Below are 17,278 nucleotides of genomic sequence, written 5' to 3' on the forward strand. Positions count from 1 at the left end.
AACTGTTTATTGCAGTAACTGGTTTACATTAGGCTATGCAATTCAATGCTTCATACATCTTCCATAATGGGATTGTAAAACAGTCAGTAGCCACGTTTACATGTAGAATATTGCGTCATTCCGAATACATTCAATTCCATTGAACATTCCAAATGAATTGTTTACATGCACGTTGATCTGGGTATGAGTTTACATGCGCAATCATGTAATCATAATAAAACTTTTTTTGACATGCGCAGAACCCAAAACTATAGCTAACTTGATCTGACGTTCGAGTACGCAATACACATTTCTCCAAATATGCGTCGTATGATGTGTAAAATATTTGCACTGCTAGTGTTCGTACATGTCAAGCAGCAGTGACAATGGAATTATCCTACAGTTGCTAAATAAACAGAAGAGCTCAAGAGCAGTTTATAGCAATGCCCACTTACCAAGGTGCTTAAAACCAACGCCACTGTCTTTTACTTCTCGAAATTCATTCACCATGCGTTTTGTTTGTTTAAATATAGCGATTGACATATGGAATCAAATCAAGTTTGATTCATAAGCGACAAGGAGCTCAGCGAAATCAGAACTATTCACAATGTAATTTCGCAGTTCAAGCGTTTACATGGGTAACATTCTCTTATTGATCGGATTATCAGGTTTACACCAAGCCTTTCAAACCGAATGGAATTTCAATCGAAGGGGATATTCTGCTCCGATTGAGGTGGTTACATCAAAAATAGTTGATTTCCTTGTTAATTCGATTAGACATAGAATATGAGGCTCCATGTAAATTTACCATACTATACCATATTGTGCAAACATTGATTATCACCACTGGTAATTGTCATGTCAACAATATAACTTGTGACAATAGCTATTTAAGTGTTCATTACTGAGAGTAAGACAATGGGCAATGGGCAAATGGAAAGTATTGTAGGCCTACTGCTGCCTGACTGCTGACTCAGAAAAAGGAAAACTGGTCAATTTAGCGAAAACTGGTCAACACTATGATATGCTAAGACATACCAATGTTTTGTCCAAGCTATGTTTATAATGACTAAACATCAATACCATTACACACCTTACAATTTAAAATATTACAAAGTAGCCACAATAATAAATATAGGCAAAAGATGGATGTAAACTTTATTGTCTGTACAAAAATGTCATGTAAAGCACAAGAGCTGTAATAAGGCAAACGGAGGTTCATCTGCCACCGGAGTGGAGCTCACCCATTTAAAATTTCAAATGATGTTTCCTCAACTATTTGTAACAGAAAACAATGAGAGGTACGATATTGGAACTGTAGCATGCTGCCTGCAACTTACCAAAATGCGTTTGGTACTAGCACCGCTGTTCAGAATGCCAAATACAATAACATTGTATAAATACATTACTTTCATAAGATGAGAATCAAGACCTCTCACACTTAAACCCTTCTCAGATTAGACGTTAGATCAAACCTGGAGGACTACTTTACAGTACATAATGACTGAGAAGAGGAAAATAGTGACATTAGTGGCAATATTATTTTCAAATATACAGCATACCATTCAAAAATGTAACACCAAATTGTTAATAAGTAAAACCTTTCACAAAGTAAAAATACAAAAAATATTTGCAAATATTCAAGAGTGAGATCGGCAAATGTGTATGTCAGTTGGCAAACATAATCAGACATAGAGAGTCGTTTGCAGTGTGAGGTAATTGGTTTCTCAGGCAATGAATCCATTTGCTTCAGTCAGCTAAACTCCACTTACGCAGTTGTGATTTTTCTTTGACAGGAGCTTAACACTGCTAAATATTTGGAGGAAGGACTGCACAGGAACACAATTTTGATTCACAAATAGTGATTGGACATGATCCGCAAGTTATGCACTTATTCATGGTAAATGGTAAATGGACTGCATTTATATAGCGCTTTTATCCAAAGCGCTTTACAATTGATGCCTCTCATGAATGATATATGTTCAGATTTGCAAACCACAGATAGTGAACAGAGTTGCACATTTGCAAACATTCCATATAATGTTACTTCATATTCATATTTGTGAAGTGTTTTATATTTGCAGTGTTCTACACATTTACCAGTCATGTTATACATTTGTGAGTGGGACTCACAGCAAATAATTATAAAATATTAGCAAATGATACTGTCACTAATCTCACTCCAAAAAACTGGCCCATAATACAGCAAAAAGAAGTTCCTTCAAATGTATAAATATGACTGGGAATTGGCTGACAAGGGGCAGATGCAGCTGAAGACAGCACTGTACAGTCAGATCAAATTCTGCTCATACCAGAGGCCCTCATGTTGCTCAGGGAGGGAGGACTTCCTCATGTCTTGACCAATCACCGCTTCCTCACAGGTCTACTCTAAGGTCATGTCTGCACCCTCCTGAACACAGCATGTTGCATTGTTGTTAAGATGGCACTATAATTGCAGCAGGGCATTCCAAATAGGAAGAATTGTGATTAAGATACAATAAAGAAAAATTGCAAATAAATGAAGGATTATGCCAGCTTTGAGATCAGGTACATTCTAGTGCAATCTTTTAAATGCACAAAAACATTTACTTGATTTAAACTATTGACTAACAATCATCTTGTGAATACAAAACAATTCTTTTCAGCTATGTAGCTTAGGTCACTTACAGTAGTATTCAAGAAAACGGAAGCTACGCGCCAGGGACACACATTTGTGTCTCAAATATATACATACAGTATAGGTTATGCTTGTTCTTCCTTGTTACAAAAAACATGAATACAGTGCTGGTGGAAAGGAATGTTCAAGAATGTACATGGTCGCTCAGATTACACTAAAAGTGCATTATGCAAGGGTCTGGTATACAAATGCACATGCTAAATGGAAAATAAATATCCTTGGTATTCAGGCCGTTACATCCTGGTGCTCTTTTCTATAGTGCATACCGTCTGCTCACTCTGACTCCACTGCATCTCCGTGCATTTGCTCCCTGACCCTCCTTCCTGCTCGTCGTTCTCAGAGGGAACGTCCAGTTTAGCTCCATGGCTCACAGCGTCCTCCTCAACCGAGGGGCTCTCCGGCTCTCCCTCGCTGGGACCAGACGCGGGGACGGGGGTCAACGTGGGCACGGCGTTGAATATGACGAAACCCGCGGTGATGACCACGAATGACACGATGTACAGACCCGAGAACTGAGGAGACAAGGAGGGGCACATGAAAACAGCTCCACGGGTGCATTACACCTGACCTCCACAATCAGGGTTGAGGAGAACTGCTCAGATTGAAATCCTTGAACATTAGCACCAATTAGCCTTGCTGAAACAGTGGCCAGGGTTCAGCAACCCTTGCTTTAGGTCATAGTCAGATAGTGTTGACACTATATACAGTTGATACTCTGTTGGACTCACCATTTGTGTTGCATCCTATTCACTTGCTGCGTGTATGTGCAAACAGTATACATATATACCGTTCATGTAATATCGACTGTGAATAAAAAAATTGATTGTGTGAAAGATCACACACATATATTCTCTAAGCAGCCAAGCACTGTACCTCAGTTCAGGCTTCTCCTTTTCCCGACCAAGGTAATAAGATTAAAATTCCTCCTTGAATCCATTTTCCTTAAAGCCTCATAAAACCTGTATTAAGTCCTAGTCTGACACAAAGACAGAACATGCATTATGTCCTATAGCAACCTTAGATACTTAGATACTCTGGTTGGGGTGTGGCCTATTTGCCTACAAGGCCTTATGCATTATGTAAGTCCTATAGCAACCTTAGATACTTAGATAATTTGGTTGGGGTGTGGCCTATTTGCCTTGTAGGCAGTAGGGGCCCCCTGCTAGGGCAGGGCCCTGTGGGCACGGGGGCCCTCCTGTACCACGGGGGCTGCGGGGGTGTCTACTAAGCCAGTCTGTATTGTTCTTTACCATTTTTGTTCTCAAAAGTTAAGTAACCATGTACATCAGACCTGTCACTCCTGTACTAGACCAAGCAGAGCCCTAGTAATTTCCCAAGATGGCTTCCCCCTGCTTTTACTCACACTGTAGTGAAAAAGGTAGATCCCGCAGAAGAGGCTGAAAAGGTCCGCGGTCAGCAGGGACAGGTTGACTGCCGTGGCACTGGTCAACTTTATGACCATAGGCATTAAGCTGTAGAGGGCGAACATGCAGAGGCCATAGACGGTGAAGAGCAGGACTGTGGAAACAAAACCCAGCTGTGGCGTTACACATGAAAACCCATGCTGAGAATTTTTATGGTGACAATGTTAATGAGGGACTTCCATATTAAGAACTTAGAAGAGCTATTCTGGAATGGGATAACTGGAAGTTCAGATAAAAAAAATAAAAAATAATTAAAGAGTTAAAAACCAGATGGATCTGCTCAGCCAAATAAATTATCTGTTCTTACAAATCAAGCACCATGCAATCACCCACATGTGCATGTCTTGTGTCTTGTGTTTTGTGTTTTAACTAGCACTAAAGATGGTTTGTGCAACCAAAAGGTTTTTGCACTTCATATTGTCTAATTTTTACTTTTTAAAAACGAGAATTCATAAAACAGAAAAAATCAGGATTAACTTACCAACAGCCCAATCCCACTTTATCATAGCTATAGCTTTGTGCTCCAAGACTGCTCTGTGGGATAAAATGGAAGAAAAACAGTAATAATGGCTTCAGACCAGCCTAAGTCTGTACAAGCAATTAGAATGGACAGATAGTCCCCTCATCCCCACTGTTTCGAGCCAGCACAACTTCATTAGCTTCATTTAAAACAGAATTGTTTTGATGTTTTGCATGCAGACCCACATGCAAAGTAGATTTAATTAGCCAAGCGGATATGCTGTGAATCAGATAATTTAGCACCTAATTCAGCAGCAAGCAAGTGCAAGAGCAAGAGAGAAGGAAAAGACAGACAAAGCAGAAAGAGAATGGAGATAAAGAGGATGGTGGGTACTGGTACTGAATCTAGACTGCCAAAGCTGACTCCGGCAGCCCCATAAGGCGATGCATAATTAGCCATAGCATTGGCCAATAAGGGAGGGATTCATTCAGCCAGGATTTTCATTGTTCACTAGCAACTCTCATTGGCCAATTAGGTGACCAGTCTGCTTGCTTATGCAAATAACTTTTTGTCTCCCACCAATGCATTTCTGTGGACATGTGGACTCCAGTGAGAAAAGCAGCGGACTGACATCACGTTTTGGAGGAGAGCATGCACTTGTCCGCACGCTCCCAATTAGCAGCAATGAGCGCAAGCGGTGATTATGACTGGCCATTGCAAATTAGGGGAAATAAGTAAGAAAGGCATAAAAAATAATGCTTGGCAGGAGTTCATCAGAGGGAGACAGAGGTATACATATTCAGCTTCAACAACCCTAAAGCCCTACCCCTACACCCAGAACAGAGCAGCGGAATCCCTTACAGCTGAATCCCACTGAATAGGGTGCCGAACAGCCCCACCATGCCCAGGAACTCTATGCTGCTCAGGTTCTTCACCGTGTACTCCTGACACACATTGGAGAGAGCATACAGGGCCGCGCTGAGGAGCACGAGCCCGTCACCCAGCAGAACACTGCGTGCTACAGTGAGGGAAAGAAAGAGGCACAAGTAAATCACTACTGGACATCCAACCAGCACGCTGAAGACCTACATTCCATTTACTCATCTAAAAACACAACTTATCAATCTGTGCACCAGGCATTAGGGAAACTGACTTTAACTGCAGGTTGTGGCTTTACTATAGTAGCCAAGACTTAAACACGTAATCTAAATAGCTTCAATAAATATTAATCTGCTAAATTTCAAACTTCAAATCACTCTGGACTCCAATAAGGCCATGATTTACATACCTCTACCAAACAATGATTAAGGAATCATATAAACAGTTAATTTCATTTCTCTAACTAGCATAGTAAAGCTCCCAGCTTCCTGTTGGTTACATGCAGGCTTTACTTCGGTGAATAATAATCGTAGGATCAAGTCCAGGATTAAACACTGGGAGCTGTTAATAAAGTCTGTGCAATGAAGCCTGAAATGAGCACTGTACTGATGTATAATATTCAATTCATGTGAGCAATACGTTACTTTTTTTATTCCAAATCCTTCAGATATATATACAAAGGCTAAAACAAGTATAAATATCTATCTTTTATGTCAGAAAAAAAAGAGAGGTTAGTGGTTATGACATGAAAGCAATAGTGGTTATGTTGTTTTAGATACATTATGCTAGTTATGGGTAATTGCAACCGTGTACTCACTGGAACCCTGGTCTCTTCCTGAAAGTAGGTCAGCCCCAACCATAGCCCCCACCCCCAGGAGACACACGCCCACTGCCACATAGTGCACCACCTTGTATCGGGTCTTCAGGAAGATCCAGGATAGCACCATCAGCACAGGGATCACAAAGCAATCCAGCAGCTGGAACACAGAACATGGAAAGGACACATTCAGGAATCCCTACTTTAACAGCAATAGAACAGAGGACACGTGGATGCTATAACATTAGGAACGGTGCGGATGCTATAACATTAGGAACGGTGCGGATGCTATAACATTAGGGCAGCAGTATGGCAATGACCTGCCTACACATGAATATTCAAAGAACTGAATTCTGAACTGATTTCTTTAAGCAAGGATTGGGACAAACACAAACATGCAAGATCTCTTAAGGGATCACTGCTGTAACAGCATGAACATGCTACTATTGCATACAAGCACAGGTATGTTAACAATTACATTACAGCATCTGCTCACCTGTATGCTTGTCAGTGTTGTGAACTGGTACGCCATCACTACAGTGTAATTTGCCTCAACGTCAGCAAGCCCCAAAAATAAATACTTCCACCACTTTGCCTTTAAAATCTGCAAAATATTTTCATCACCTGTATTTAAAAATCCAAAGAAAAAGCACCAAAGGAGTTAATGTTGACATGCCATGAACAACGACTTCACATCCTATTCAGAAGGGCAAGGAAAGAGCAATCACAAGCAGCAAACAGTACAATTGGTTAATGGTTAATGTTTGGTAAACATTTAAATATAAAATGTGCACAAACAAAATGCATGAACACAGTATGAGCATAATTTGATTATTCAAAGGAGAAGTTGTATTGCCAGGTCATTGAATCACTCCTTTTAATTCTTGTCTTCAGTTTGGGCTAGCTTGACCCATTTTAAACTTTTATCAAAAGAGGAAAGCCACTTTTGAGAGATCTATTTCCTAACCAGTTGTAACCTAAACCACTGTAATTGTGGTTGTTTTGTGTTTATATTTGCAGTTCATCACCTGTATTAGCATTATCTGTCTTGCCTAAATGGTTCTTTGAATATGAAAAATATGAAAAATAAATTAGAATGTCAGACAATAAATATCAATAATCTAATGCATGAAAACCTTGATTCATTTTATTTTTTTACAGAAAAAACTCATTTAGGTCCCCCAAGCCTTTGTTATAGTGGAAAAAAATGAATGACACTTCCATTGTTAAATGTGATCTAGCAGAGGTAAATGGCTACCATTAATCACATATATTGTTTATATTGTTTGGAACTGAGATAAATATAATAAATATTGAGCATATTTGCTCTTTAAAATACTTTTAAAATCCTTAAAAAAACACTTTCAAATCCCTATAATGTCCTGGGTATATCTGACCTAGGCTAACAGATTCACAGGTGCAAACAAGTAAACAGAACACAAGGGTTAACTTAAAATCTTCAGTAGTTTGAAAACTGCATCATATCAATTTTAAGCAATACAATGTTTTAGAAATAAAATGTTTATTGCATGAATTTTAAAAAAGGAAATGATATTCCAATTACTGAAACATAGCACACTGGTGCTGTGCCCTCTGGTAAGGCTCTTTATAAAAGACTGTGTTTATGTGGTAGTTGAAGCATTAATCCCTGGACCCAAGAATCAAGGTTTTCAATCCCGGTTGGTTGATCTCAAATTTCCAGTAAAATTTAAGAGTGTAATTTTCATAGTGTAAGCAATGAGCAGCGCTCCTTCAGTAAATTGTGCAAAATCATGTCAATTTTAAACCCATCTAAATTTGGATAAGCGTGCTTGCAAAGCAATCAAATAAAAAGTACTCATACAAGTGCATGGCTTCAAAAAGAATGATACAGGATGATATTCAGAATGTAAAGGAATCAGCAGTGTACCGGACTCTGACAGAGACAGTGACAGGGACGGAGACCGAGGGTAAGTGGTATTCAATTAATCTCAATGTGCAAGAACAGCTCCACAGGTCCGAATGCAAAATGAATCTGCAGTACACATTATTAGACAGTGAAGCAGCAGTAGGATGGTTCACCCACCTTTCCTGAAGGCCAGTGTGATGGTATAGGTCAGGAAGAGAAGTGCATAATTTAAAAAGCTCTGTAACATTGGCGTGTTCACTTCTCTGTCAGCCAGGTACTGACAGGTGACCGCTGTCCCACATATCAACATGGACAGAGCCTGACCCATGGCTATCACCTTGAGTAAGTGCCTGCAATGATTGCAAGCGCAATTGTTTAAAAGGACACATCAATGCAAAATTATGCATTAATCCATATACAAAAATATCTCCATCTAAAAATTCTTAGAAATTAATTTTTCAGCAAAATTAATTAAAGACCATCTCTCCTCATCTTGTAAACATCTTGTGACCTAAATATTTTCGATAATGCAAGACAATCAGTTAAGCATGTTTTTCCTGAGTCCACATCATATTGCATTTACCCCTACTTACTGTCATCAACTAAAAATCAACAAATGACAAATGAATGCCTGCGATGCAAATGTGACTGTCTGATCTGACAGGTTTTATAAAGGCAATCAAGGATGCTAAGTTGAAAGGTTTAGGAGCACATTAATGCATTCCAATTAGTACATAACTTATCAATTTTCAGGAGCAAATGTTTCTAAAATGAGGGCACTGTAGAGCTAGACCTAAAAATGAGATCCATCAATGCCACGTACATACGGTTAGCTTATTTACTCGTTATGGTCTCAGTTCACTGTAAAATCAACGCGTTTTTTTTGCTCACCATGTAAAGACATCTCTCAGCCTGTAGCTTGAGAAAAAGCTTCTCCATGGCCTGTGGTAAGCTTCACTCTCCGTGGGCTCCCCTGACTCCATCCCTTTCTGCAGCAGCCCTGAAAAACAACAGACAACAGAGAAAAAGACAGATATGGAGACAGAGTTAGATATTAGGGGAAAGGGAGAGGAGGTGGGGAGAGAGAGGGATTGGGGATGGCTCCTGATACGTACAGACTCCAAAGTTCTGCACTCCTTCAGCTCTGGAGCTGAACCCAAATTCTGAGAAGTGCAGCACTAATCTTTCCAGGAATTTGAATCTTATTATAGTATGCCCATTAAAGTTTCTGCCACAGACAGCGATTCTTGCCTGTTTCAAACTTCCCCACCAACCCTCATCAGTTCCCCTACACAGAAAGGCTTTCATGTCACTACCATTTAGCTTACAGCTATTAGTCAGATATTTTTTCCTCACTCTAAATTCACATGAGCACAAGTTTTAAGCTATATTGCTTTAGTAGTATCTGTATGAAACATTAACATCAGAAATCCAACTCAATGCTGTATACGGCAGCATATTGTTTTTGTGTGCATGTGTGTGCGTACGCGCAAGAGAGAGAGAGAGAGACTTTTGGGCCTCCTTTATTGCACAGGACAGAAAAATTTAAGAAAAAGAGACCACATTAACACAAATACCCACTCAAGAAACATACAGAGCAAAAGGGGAAAAAATAGTAAAAATAAATAATATAAGAAACAATAAATAAACAAAAATGTATATACATTTTTTGAAATATATGTAATAAACACAATTAGAGACCATTGCAAGAAACCTGAAGAAACAAAAAAATGGTAGTGAACAAAACTACACAATCACAAAAAAGAGCCAGAGAACAATTACAGAAAAAGTATCACCTTACCACGACTTTAAAAGAGCAATTCTAACCCCCCCCCCCCCCCCCCCCCAGATATTTTTCTATGCTTTACTGATCTTGTCTGGTGTATTTGAACCAATGAAATACCCTCAAAAGCGCAAACCCCACCTTTTGGTCCTATTGGCAGGCTCAATTACACCGGGCAAGATCAACAGAGCACAGAAAAGTATTTGAATCCAAAACAAATACGTATTTGACCCAGGTCTGGTACACTGTACAACCCCCCACTCCCCAAATGTCCCAGAAACCCTGAACATTATTCACCAAAGTGAAAAACGCTCACTCAGTGAGCAGACGCTTACGAACAAGTCCAATATACAGGGGTAGAAAGTTCTACAGCTAACTCCATTAGTATCAAGCGAAATGTATCAAGCCACATGAAAAATACACAAGGTAACTTTGTAACTTGCAACCGAATGCACATTGACTTTGCTGGGCAGTCTATTTTAAATGGCGTGGTGCATTGATCTAATGAAGCCTACTAAATTCTGTAGCTCGGCAGGTAACTTAAATGTGATCTGGAGGCTGGACTCACTCGTTCGAGAATTACAACAGGAGATGCCGCTGTCATTCGAGCTTCGATTCATGCTGTTAGATTCTGACACAATGTCAATATGCGCTGGTTACGTAGAAAACACAAAACGTTAGGGAGCAAAACAAATCGGACAGAAAATGTAATTGTGCGTCAGCTACCCACAGCCCACCACTCTGCAAGAAACCTCAACAAAATTCAGTGCAGTAGTATGTATTAGGAATAGGAATTTTTACCACGTGGCTTCCACGTGTATAGCTCGCTACAGTGACTCGTATACCTTAGCCACCCGCTAACTAGCCTGCCAACTTAGATGACGAAGCCGACATTTAAAGCATTGAACGACTGAGACAGGTGCTAGCTACACTCCTGGCACAGAACTAACTGCTGGTCAAAATTTAGCAACTTTGCTAGCTAGCTACCTGATAACCATCACTAAGAAACTGTCAACCTTGCATTGTCTTGATAGGTAGCCCATTACATTTTACTGAAATATGAAACCATATATATTCTCAGTCATTGCCATTTTATACCTTTGTATCGCCACCCCTCGTTTCCTTCCATTTCCTTTTTATTGCTTTTAATCTCGACGAGGATGTATCGATGTAAATCATTACATCCTAATGGTCAGGACTGTGTATGCGTCAACGAGGAAATCTAACTATTTATTTTCCGCCCAGGAACGTATTTCTAACATCTGATTGGGTATATTCCAAAACCACGCTCCTAAGCGTCTTTGGTATACGTTGTCTGTAGCTGTCAATCCAAAGTGCGCATTTCCGTGCCATTGGGCAATTTTGTGTCTTCAACCGAACTGTATGTGGTGCTGAAGTGACAACTCCTTTTCCATAGCAAGTGGTGTCTGATGATCACGATAGTAGTGGGCAGTGTTAGCTAGCTACTGTTTCGTCCAGTATTGATCATTTAATATTCCGGTAGCCTATTGCTACGACATTAAAATAAGAAAACACAATAACGAAATTAAAGTAGCCTAATATAATTAGACAGGCTATACGGTTATTCATAACTAAACTTCTAGGTTATTCGTGTGTTCATTTTGAAATTATTTTTTTAAAACGGGATCTGAAAATGTGTACTTAACTGCACGAAACGTGGCATGGCAAAAAGAGGGATGCTGTGATATCTGCAGTAATGCCACATTTGGACGAATGTGCTGGAAGCAGAGTGTGGCGCACAGTAGCCTATGCAGAATTTACGAATAACAAACATCAAGCTGTCTTAACAAGACACAGAACTTGGCTATTAACTAAAATACGAAAATATTTATTTGTGCTAATTTCTCAGTCCCGTCGTTTATAGGGTTCTATTCGCAATTACCAAATCTGCACCGCTAGTAATTGCATTGTCATTATAGCCTACTAGTGTCTTGTGCGCATAGTCTAGTTTATCATTATTTCACAGCTTAATTGGGATGTTGTAATGGAAGCGATTTGGATCTACCAGTTCAGATTGATCGTAATTGGGGACTCGACAGTGGGAAAATCTTGTTTGTTGCGCCGCTTCACTGAAGGGAAATTCACGGATATATCTGATCCGACGGTGGGGGTAGACTTCTTTGCCCGCCTGGTGGAGATCGAACCAGGCAAGCGTATCAAACTTCAACTCTGGGATACAGCAGGCCAGGAAAGATTCAGGTAAGTAGACCCCCCCATGTAGTGTGGTAGGCTACTTCAGTTCTGTCTGTATGAGCGTAGTAGTTCCAAGAAACTTCAAGCTTTTTCACTTAAGACTTGCCTGTTAGCCAATAAGTTACTGACTTACAATAAAGTTTCATGGCAAAGATATGATAAATCAGTAACTTGTTGTGCATAACTTAATTTGCCTGCTGACAGCAACAGTGCGTTTTTTTTGTTTGTTTTTTTCAGATCCATAACACGCTCGTACTACCGAAATTCGGTGGGAGGATTACTGGTCTTTGACCTGACCAACCGGCGTTCGTTTGAACACCTGAAAGACTGGTTAGAAGAGGCAAAGATGCACGTGCAGCCATTTCAAATAGTTTTCCTCCTGGTGGGCCACAAGTGCGACCTCATTCAACTGCGTCAGGTGAGCCGCGAGGAAGCTGAGAAAGTGGCTTTGGCCTTTGGGATGAAGTACATCGAGACATCAGCGAAGGACACTGTGAATGTTGAAGAATCCTTCACTGTACTGACGAGGGATATCTACGAACGCGTGAAAAGAGGTGAAATAAGCATTCAAGAGGACTGGGAAGGAGTGAAAAGTGGATTTGTCCCTAATGTTGTACACTCTTCAGAGGAAGCAGTAAAACCAGGTCGAAGGTGCCCGTGCTAGTGCAGCTGAGTGGGAAAGTTTACAGTTTAGCATTCTGCAGCCAAAGATAAGCAATGACCCAGAGCGGAATCTTAACAATGCACAGTGGAAACTGCATCGTAACGGGAAACTTGTCGGCCTTGAAGCAATCCAAAGATTGTTATAGTTAAACACTATAGTATTACTAATTTTGCCAATAACTATGTATCATGATGTGATATAATTCCAAAATGCAAAATACACAAATGGAGCTGTCATTTCCCCATGTCTATGCTATAGCCTGGTTACAGTAGACTTATATAATGCCAAGTTCTGACCTTTGTTTACATAAGAACTAGATAATCATTATCGAGTTTATGCAGTGCTGAAGAAGAAAAACAGCATTTGCCTTTGGTTGAATGGATTTGTTGATATGTGCCTCAACTCAAAAGATACAGTAGGCTACCAAAAGCAAGAATTATTTGTCTGATTAATTAAAGGGCTAAGAATGTATTTTGATGATGTCAGTTACATTCGCATGTAACCAGAGATCGTTTCATCCTCATTTTCGTATTATATTTCACTGCTGAGCTATTTTATGTGGTGTGGTTGAAACCCCAGTACAATTCAATATTTAAGATTTATTGAAGAGAACTCAGCGCATTTAACTGCCGGGGTGGTTGTCTTTTCCCGAAAAGTCTAAAAAGTCGTTTTTATTAAAATAGTAGGCTTTAAAAAAGTGTATAGCTCAGAGAATAATTTCCTCTGTTCTTGTCAAATAATATTGATAGTGGCATCCTGGACTATCACCGCTGAAAACTATGCCATTAGACAAAACAGCCATCTGATAATAATGAGAGCGGTGAGAATTCGGGTGTGAGCAGCCGTTCCAGACGCACTTGTGACTGGATTTTCCCCGTCCTGCCTAGTCAGACAACGAATCTATGCCCCCGCCCCCGAATTAAACGAGTAGTTCGGGTCAGTGCGTTAATTTGTCCCACTTGAACATGAACACTTACAAAACTGTCAAATTAACTAATCAATGCTTTATGAACAACGAATGTAGGCCTAGTGTCTGTTATATTGTGGTGTCATTAGCCTATACCAAATATCCCATTTTAAGTCATGCATTCACGGTGAGTTGATGCCAAATTTCCAAAGGAATAAAATGTGTTTTGTGAGGGTAATGTTTTGAACACTGTTGGAAATGCAATTAGCATTGAATGTTTTTGTTTGTTTTCGATTTATGATTTTAAACTTTTAAAGATTTCTTCCCGATACAAAACTTATATTTTCATTGTATTTGAGAGTAGGCTAAGACACATTTGGTAGCCTATATGCATTACAGGCATAGGGTAAAGACTGGATGCTGATACGAGAACAGAGCGATTAGCAATTAGCTATTGTCATATGATAACATCGCACTATTTATCTTACTGTTAAAAGACAATGCTTAATTGCTTATATTGCATTACAACTGTGCGTTGTATATGGACTTTTATTCAATAAATAAAAGATCATGAAAAACGGGTGCGTTTTTTTTTTACCTTATTTCAGCACTATCATGAAGCCTTTTCTTGAGCTGCCCAGTTCTTTCTAGAAATGATTTGGTCCCATGCACAAGAGCGTGAAGGACTGAATTTATCAGAGCTTGGCCGTCACAGACCACACAAACCTAAACAATTGTAATGCCAACAGGGAAGGAACTCTGACAAACTGCAACCATTAGATTCCTCAATGTTAGCTAGGCTACTTTGTTAGTTGTTCAGTGGTTATCACTTTGATTGCGGAGCGAAAAATCAGCAATATGACCTTCTGCCTTCGCACAAGTGATTGCTACTTTGTAGTAGGCTATATTGTATCAAAAGAAGGCAGCTAATCATGCCTTCTAATATTCACAGAAGCTTAAGTCATAATGGCACTACAGCTAAATGCTAGCAACCGACTATACATTTTGCAATCAAGCGTAAGTTTTAAAAAAAAGTTAATTACATTAATAATGCTGCTAAAGTTTTCAATACCCATGTTGTAGCCTACATCAGTTTAACTAGTCTACATTAGGTTGCAGTCGATCTACATCCTACTTGTTTTAATGTGGTAACCTGTAGGCTAAGTTTAGGTCCATGATGAAACGTCGGATGACAGAACACTGTATATCTGGGCATTTTTACGGCATCATCATTGTAATCTCTTTTCTGCTTTCCGTGGTGTGGCATACCTTGGTGTAGCCTATAAGGATAAATGTATAGCAGCTGTCAATACACCTCTTTGATCACAATATAAGGCCTACTTGACCTATCTGCTAAACGTGATTCAAGGGGATTTAACAAGTAAGTAGCAAGCATAACTAACCAAAAAAACACCGAAAAAGATAAACGGTAAAGGTATGACAACAAAGCACAATACCCCATCGCAACACGAGAATTGCTGAAAGAATCGTACGTGTTTCCCGCAGACTGTTTCCGAAACAGAGTTGCCGCCCCCACCCCTCTATTCTCTGTAAAGTCGCGCAGTCAGGGTTGCCAGTTGGTCTCCCAATTTCCTCCATAGATAACTCAAAATCCCCCATTTTCTAAAATGTTCCCCCTGCCTCCGAAATGACCTAGAAACAAGATTTACATCTGTCAGGGTCAATTTATTGCTTTCAAGCAGAATATTTTTCAACAATAGGCAAAAACTGATATATATATGTATAAAAATGTTCAAGGTAAGACAAAAACTTACTGTATAAATGTCTATTAGTGTTCAATGTGGCATCTTTTTACTTAAAGGCATACTATGCAGGAATTTTACCATGAACATATTATAAAATAACCATGCTAAGACATATCTATGATGCACAGGTAATCTGTCTTTACATATGTTTACCCATTTACCTGTATTTATTATTCTGTTTTTGGCATGTGTCTGGGTGTGGCGCTCTTTTCTGTGTGGGGAAGGGTGTGTGGCTACAGAGCCTGTGGTTTGTCCAGCAAAATTCAAGCCAACAGGTCTTCTTCTAGTATTAGAGTTAATCTTGAAATTGCTTTTCCTCTGTGGCATCAGATGAAGTTCTCTAACGAGATGAAAAGAAATGCAGAGTTGACTTGTTGTCTGTTGGACCAGAAATAATGTTACCCGCAGTGTGAAGCTGTAAAAGTCCCAACAATAAAACCACTATTACATTCAGCATAATGGAAATAATTTAGCTATAGCCTACGTTCAACAAAATGTAATTAAGCTATAATCTGCATTCTTACTGTCAATCACGGTCGCTCATCTCATGGTACTACCGTTACCTCTAACTATCCAGCTAGCTACGATAGGTCGGCTACTTCGTTAGTGGGCACAGTTGAACATGGAGGAGGAAACGTCCTTATTCGTAAACACAGGGCCATAACAAGGCTTAAAAATCTTGCGTAGTATGCCTTTAGAGTCCATTAATGTACCAACAGCTCATCATGCCTCCAAAATGAGGTCCTCAAGCCAGTCCTGACCATTGTCAAAAATGTGTCTTACCATTCAATTCCAGTCCTGTTTCACTCTTTTTTGTATATCCCTACTTGGCCACAGTTTTTGCTGGTAATGGCAGCATATCGAAAGCCTTGTTTGCATGTTTGAGACTTCTGGATCAAAAAAGTATAATAAAAGGAATAATTTTCACCCAATTTATAAAAAAAGAAAAACTGGTGTCATTTTATGAATTTTAGGAATGAATTGCAGAACTACAACATCACACACAGGGCTTCATTTCCAGCTACCATTCATGCGCATAGGTCGTTTGCTGTTACCCGTTTTTATTTTGAATGTTTGTATATATCGATGTAACTATCTTTATTGTTGTCATTGGTGCTGTTCTTGTTAATAATTTCCCTAAGTTATTCAAATACTTTCTTGAAATTTCTTTGCTGGTAGCTTTGACTCGCTTGAAAAGCCACCAAGGAACCCGCTAGTCGTGAAGTGACTAACATTCGCAGCAGTGTTAGCTTGCTGTAGGCAAAATAATTATTTCGGTTGGAAAGTGGCATCAGAATACAGTTAAGAGAGCAATGTGGGCAGATAAAAACATCCAAGTTTTAAACGGCAGTCTAACTCTGTGACAGGGACGGTTATATGAAACTCTCATTCATTTTCTTCAAAGAGAAATTCTCCTTTGAACGAGAGATCCATTTATGGGTGAAAGTTTTGCTCTGTGTTACATCAGACTTCCGAGGTCCATGTGATTTTAGGTGGCCGGGACTCAAAATGTTGAATTTACCTAGATAATTGGTTAATACAAATATCATTCCTGCATAGAAGGTATTCTTTTGCAATATTATTGGGTGCAATGTTATGTGTTGTTCAAGTGGATGCCACTGAAGTGGGAATTTAGAGTCTGAGTGATGGATATTCATTATAGAAACATATTTTTCAATCAGCTGCCAGCTGCTTACAAGCTACCTCACCAACCTGATTTTCACAACTCCCCAACATAATCCCAGAAAATACATCTCCCATCAAATCCCTCATGATGTCTCTCCTCCTATTTTCAGCCCTATTGCCTTTAAATCCCCCAT

General features: G+C 39.5%; 2 protein-coding genes across 3 annotated transcripts; one reads left to right on the plus strand and one right to left on the minus strand.

The window, feature by feature from the left end:
- Positions 1-1,112: 1,112 nt before the first annotated feature.
- On the minus strand, positions 1,113-11,140 carry LOC118236230 (solute carrier family 35 member F2-like). 2 transcript variants are annotated; one of them, XM_035434428.1, is made up of 10 exons: positions 11,006-11,140; positions 9,016-9,124; positions 8,302-8,474; positions 6,733-6,860; positions 6,237-6,396; positions 5,402-5,558; positions 4,562-4,614; positions 4,020-4,174; positions 2,923-3,168; positions 1,113-2,425 (listed from the first exon to the last, which is right to left on the minus strand). In XM_035434428.1, the coding sequence occupies exons 1-10, from the start codon at positions 11,034-11,036 to the stop codon at positions 2,363-2,365; spliced, it is 1,275 nt and encodes a 424-aa protein (XP_035290319.1). In that variant the 5' UTR covers positions 11,037-11,140; the 3' UTR covers positions 1,113-2,362. The 2 variants fall into 2 exon arrangements, with proteins under 2 accessions (XP_035290319.1, XP_035290318.1); XM_035434427.1 differs by lacking the exon at positions 11,006-11,140 and adding an exon at positions 10,476-10,634.
- A 109-nt stretch (positions 11,141-11,249) lies between these two features.
- Positions 11,250-14,270, plus strand: LOC118236231 (ras-related protein Rab-39B-like). The gene is made up of 2 exons (XM_035434430.1): positions 11,250-12,127; positions 12,359-14,270. Exons 1-2 carry the CDS (start codon positions 11,913-11,915, stop codon positions 12,783-12,785), a joined length of 642 nt encoding a protein of 213 aa, XP_035290321.1. The 5' UTR covers positions 11,250-11,912; the 3' UTR covers positions 12,786-14,270.
- Positions 14,271-17,278: the final 3,008 nt, after the last annotated feature.

The sequence above is a fragment of the Anguilla anguilla genome, chromosome 9 (assembly GCF_013347855.1).
Source record: "Anguilla anguilla isolate fAngAng1 chromosome 9, fAngAng1.pri, whole genome shotgun sequence".
Lineage (NCBI taxonomy): Eukaryota > Metazoa > Chordata > Actinopteri > Anguilliformes > Anguillidae > Anguilla > Anguilla anguilla.

Coding starts and splice junctions, on each gene's coding strand:
- LOC118236230 (XM_035434427.1), bottom strand. CDS start 10,527: ATGAATCGAAGCTCGAATGACAGCGGCATCTCCTGTTGTAATTCTCGA. Junction 3,169..4,019: donor TCTACCTTTTTCACTACAGT/GTGAGTAAAAGC, acceptor TTGTCTCCTCAG/TTCTCGGGTCTGTACATCGT. Junction 2,426..2,922: donor GGAGTCAGAGTGAGCAGACG/GTATGCACTATA, acceptor CTGCAATTATAG/TGCCATCTTAACAACAATGC.
- LOC118236231 (XM_035434430.1), top strand. CDS start 11,913: ATGGAAGCGATTTGGATCTACCAGTTCAGATTGATCGTAATTGGGGAC. Junction 12,128..12,358: donor GCAGGCCAGGAAAGATTCAG/GTAAGTAGACCC, acceptor TGTTTTTTTCAG/ATCCATAACACGCTCGTACT.